The sequence below is a fragment of the Alligator sinensis genome, unplaced genomic scaffold (assembly GCF_000455745.1).
Source record: "Alligator sinensis unplaced genomic scaffold, ASM45574v1 scaffold794_1, whole genome shotgun sequence".
Lineage (NCBI taxonomy): Eukaryota > Metazoa > Chordata > Crocodylia > Alligatoridae > Alligator > Alligator sinensis.
The window spans coordinates 590,843-595,312 of NW_005842125.1; the positions used below are offsets into that span (position 1 = coordinate 590,843).

Genomic DNA, 4,470 nt, shown 5'->3' on the forward strand with positions numbered 1-4,470 from the left:
GGTCGCCTCTCAGCCTTCTCTTGCGGAGGCTGAAAAGGTCCAGGTTCTCTAGTCTCTCCTCGTAGGGCTTGGTCTGCAAGCCCTTAACCATACGAGTGGCCCTTCTCTGGACCCTCTCCAGGTTATCCGCATCCCTCTTGAAGTGCGGTGCCCAGAATTGCACGCTGTACTCCAACTGCGGTCTGACCAGCGCCCGATAGAGGGGAAGTATCACCTCTTTGGATCTATTTGTCATGCATCTGCTGATGCACGATAAAGTGCCATTCGCTTTTCTGATGGCTTCGTCACACTGCCGACTCATGTTCATCTTGGAGTCCACTAGGACTCCAAGATCCCTTTCCACTTCCGTGCCACCCAGCAGGTCATTTCCTAGGCAGTAGGTATGCTGGACATTTTTCCTCCCTAGGTGCAGCACTTTGCATTTCTCTTTGTTGAACTGCATTCTGTTGCTTTCTGCCCACTTGTTCAACCTGTGCAGGTCTGCTTGCAGCTGTTCCCTGCCCTCCAGCGTGTCCACTTCTCCCCATAGCTTTGTGTCATAGCTTTGTGTCAATTTGTAGCCCTGAATTCACTAATCATAGTTAGGAAAGGTTTCTGTGAAGTCACCTGAAGACAGCTGTTAAATGAACCAAAAATGCATTCTCCCTGGAACTTAAATCTGATTTTACGACATCTATCTCACCCACTTTATGAATTATTTCACAGTTTGTCTCCATACTGTCTTAATTTCCTCGTCCCCCGTTAGCCAGGAGGCTATGCAGATTGAGAACAGCAGTAGCAGTGGACCAATGCGGTCAATTTTACAAGGTCAGGATCATCATGAGATTACCAGAATACCTCCAGCACAAGATAACATTTCATCTACATTCCAAAGGGGCTCAGGAAATTTCCTGTCTAGCCCCATCACATCCCAAGAAAAATGTTATGCAGCCTGGATATGGAAAGGGCAGTCACAATGCACATAAGCAGGACAGTAATTTTGATATTCCACGTTGCTCTTTGCTGCCATCTTCCCCTCAATAAAAGGCATCCACAGGACACTACAGATTACAAAATGCATATTTGAAATACAGAAATAACAAGATACATGATCTTTCTACTGCATCATAAAGCACTTTCTTCAGGAGGCTCTTGGCAGCCATGGTAATGAGCTCAGTATGAAAAATGTAAATTAACTGAGAGTAAAATTCTCAGTTAATGCAAAAGTAGAATTCAAAGCAGCTGTATGGGTTTCAGCACATACATTTGCAGAATGTTATAAGCTTGATTTATGAGGCTTAGACAGAACATTTGGTGGTAGCAGAGTGCTACTGGTTGTGATCGTCATGGTCTCCAAACCAGCTTCTGTTCCTTGACTCTTGGAGTTCTTGCCAAGTCTTTCATGATTTCTTCCCTGCCATAGCTTAAAGCAGTGCTTCATCTTCCTCCTCCTCAGTCTGTCAGTCCTTTTTGACTGTGTTTTTTTTCCTTGAAACCAAAGAAGGAAAGTATTGTTAAACTCAGTCCTTTCCTTGTTCTGTCTGTGATTCTCAAGTAGGGTATTCAGTGTTATTAATGGGATCTTCTTCATTCTCTCCATCTTCCTGTGCTGCTCCATCATGGCTCCATTCTTGGCCCTTTCTCTTCTCCTTGGATACCTTGCTTATGTATAATGCCCTTTACAAATACAAATTGAAATGTCATCTCTTTGCTGATGACCCTATAATCTACCTCTTCTACCAACTTGTAAGTTGTTCAGTGTAAAATCTTAGCCTTTCTCATTTTCCTGTACTTGAATGTCTGATCACCAGCTGAAGCTCAGCAAGGCAAAACCAAACCTCCTAAACTACCTATTTCCAAAGTCTTTTCCATCCATCCCTTCTCCGCCACTATGGACAACACCTTATCAATTATGCGTTGTATCTGTCTAACATCTTCCACCCTTCTCTTTCTCTTGATTCTCACATACAGCTTGTGTTCACATTTTAGCTCAATCATTTTGGATAACATCTTTTAAGATACTTTTCTTGTTCATCCATATGACCAAAAAGTCTTGCTCAAGCGGTTGCCATCTTGCAGTTCAAATATTCTAATGTCCTTTCCTCTGTCTGTGCTGGATGTAGCCTCTGCCCCTACCACTATATCTTTTCATAAATCTTCTGCAAATTTTTTCCCACAGGTATGCCCAAAACTACCTCATTGTCATCCTTCAGATCTAATTATAAGTTCTGTTCTGATTATAAATAAGCCCTGCATATAAGTTGACCCCATGTTTTGGGGTTTAATTTTAACCGCAGTAAAAGACCTTGAACTGTGGTTGCCCTTAAAAATCCCACAGGAGAATCGCATTTAACCAGGAAAAGAACTCAGAGTTAAATCCAATAAAAACAATGGAACACAGGTTAAAAAAAAAAAAAAAAAAAGACTGTGCTTCTATTGCTTGCACGAAATTTATGACAGTAGGAGGCCTGTTTATAGGTTAAATGCCAAAAGTGAGAGTCGTTGTTGTTATAGTTTGTTTGGAGTGGAAGAAAAGGTAGCTCTGTAAGCAGGACGAAGCAGTATTTGAGTTGTCCATTTTGAAGAGTAAGTGGTAGCAAATAGTAGCTCTAGTTACTGTAAGTTAGGTTTAACTGCCTCCAAGCTCCAGGGGAGACAAACACGTGTGTCTATAAATGTGCTAGGTGTATTGTTTTGAAGAAAAGAAATAAATAGGTACTGTGTGATTTCCCTTATTTTAGTTCTTTTGCATGGATATCATTCCCTTTATTGCGCATCTTAATAAGTAGGAGATGGAGTTGTTGTTTTTAACAGATTAATAATTTTGTTTTTGTATCCTGTAGGAAGTTTGCTGTATCTACTAAAATTCCTGACACCAAATGGTGTCAAAAATGTTGTGTTGGTAAGTAATGGCACACCATAGATACTTCAGCAAGCAGAATATTTGGTGACTGTTTTAAGGGTTTTATAGCAGGTCAGTGCTTGGGAGGAAACTCACGCACCTTTAGAGAAATATTTTATTCAGATTAGACCTCATGTTTAATGTGGAGTGAGAACTTGCCCATTTTCTCTTCTTTGCAAGTTCAGACTAGCAGAGCATACATCAGGTGTTTAGGCCTCCCTTCATGAAAAATCTGTCTGGTGGCATATAGGTAGCTAACATTCAGCTATGGACAATGACTTCTAGCACTGACTTCAGCAGTTTGGATTACTATAGATTGATACTGTGGGTCTGCTTTGTTTTCTTGCAGCTCTAGCAAAATCTAAAAGGACAGTGTAGATTCTCTAGAAACAGTGCCAAGTAAAGTAGGGCCCAGTGCAGCCACCACTTAAGAGTTGCCACAACCATATAGGAGTGAGATACAAAGCACCAAAAGGTTTCTGTTCAGTAAATGTTCATAAAAAGCAGGAAAATCACTGTATTTGTTTGCTTACATGGTCTTTTCCCCAAAACCATACCTCCAAAACTGGGGTGCATGCTTTAAGTAGAAAGGCTGATTTCTGCACTGGAATTGAAGCACAGGGACTCTGTAATAGCTACAGAGGTTGTCCTTCACAGCCAAGGATGGGGAAGGGTGTTGCAGTTTCACAGTTTGTTTCAACCTTTTCACAGCTGCTGCTGAATTAACAATAGCTTTTGCCAATTTGACAGCAGCTGTAAGAGGGTTAAAACTGTAACTGTTCCTTGTATAGATAGTCAGGATTCAGCCATGACTCCGTAAATGTCATCATTCGTTCTGCCTTCCCAAAATGAGGTGTGTTTTTTATATGGTGGTACGCAGTTTGTAAGAAAACACAGTACTTGTTGCATGAACTCTCAGATCACATGGTGTAGTTCCCTGTAGCACACAACACAGCACAACATTTTCAGTTTGTCTTACATAAGCAATAGTGCAGTATCACCCTGTTGTGGGGAATGAGGAGGAGCTTTACAAGGCAGTTGATCAGAGTTGGGTGCTTAACTGCCATCTGTGTCTTCGAAAATCTCCCAAGTGCTGCTAGTGCATCTTTGTTACTTGTTTGTCTTATCCACCTGTAATGTCTTGTGGGCTTGTAAATTCTTTTGGGCAAGGGATATCCTTTGTTACACATTTATTTGTTGCCTAACCTAATAAGTAGAGATCTGGGTTTTCTGTTTCTTGTGGAAAAACAGAGAAAACATGGATTTTTACCCCTTTACCTGAGGAAACAGCGGATTTTTCATTTTAGGAGAGAAACCTCCGGATTTTGCTCTTTTACAAAGAGCTCTCTGCAGGTTGGCAGAGTTCCAGCCTGCTGGGGGGAGCGGGAGGAGGGTGGTCAGGCACAAGGGGCCCCAGGCAAACTGGAGATTAGCTGCAACAGGTAAGTTGGGGGAGTTTAAATGAGGCCCCCATAGGGAGGGCAGGAGTTGGGTGGGACTGGGGCTGGGACTAGGATGCTGCCCAACCATAGATGTTAGGGTCGGAAGGGACTTCAATAGATCATCGAGTCCGACCCCCTGCATAAGCA

The 4,470-nt window shown here is 42.1% G+C and overlaps 1 protein-coding gene across 5 annotated transcripts in view; it reads left to right on the top strand.

Annotated features, from left to right (window-relative positions):
* The window catches only part of MAP4K3 (mitogen-activated protein kinase kinase kinase kinase 3), a 138,733-nt gene that overhangs the window by 110,835 nt on the left and 23,428 nt on the right, over positions 1 to 4,470 (top strand). For all 5 annotated transcript variants that reach the window (XM_025205673.1, XM_025205674.1, XM_006024921.3 and 2 more), the window contains one exon: positions 2,823 to 2,881. In XM_025205673.1, coding sequence (XP_025061458.1) covers positions 2,823 to 2,881 — 59 coding nt within the window. The remainder of the gene's footprint in view (positions 1 to 2,822; positions 2,882 to 4,470) is intronic.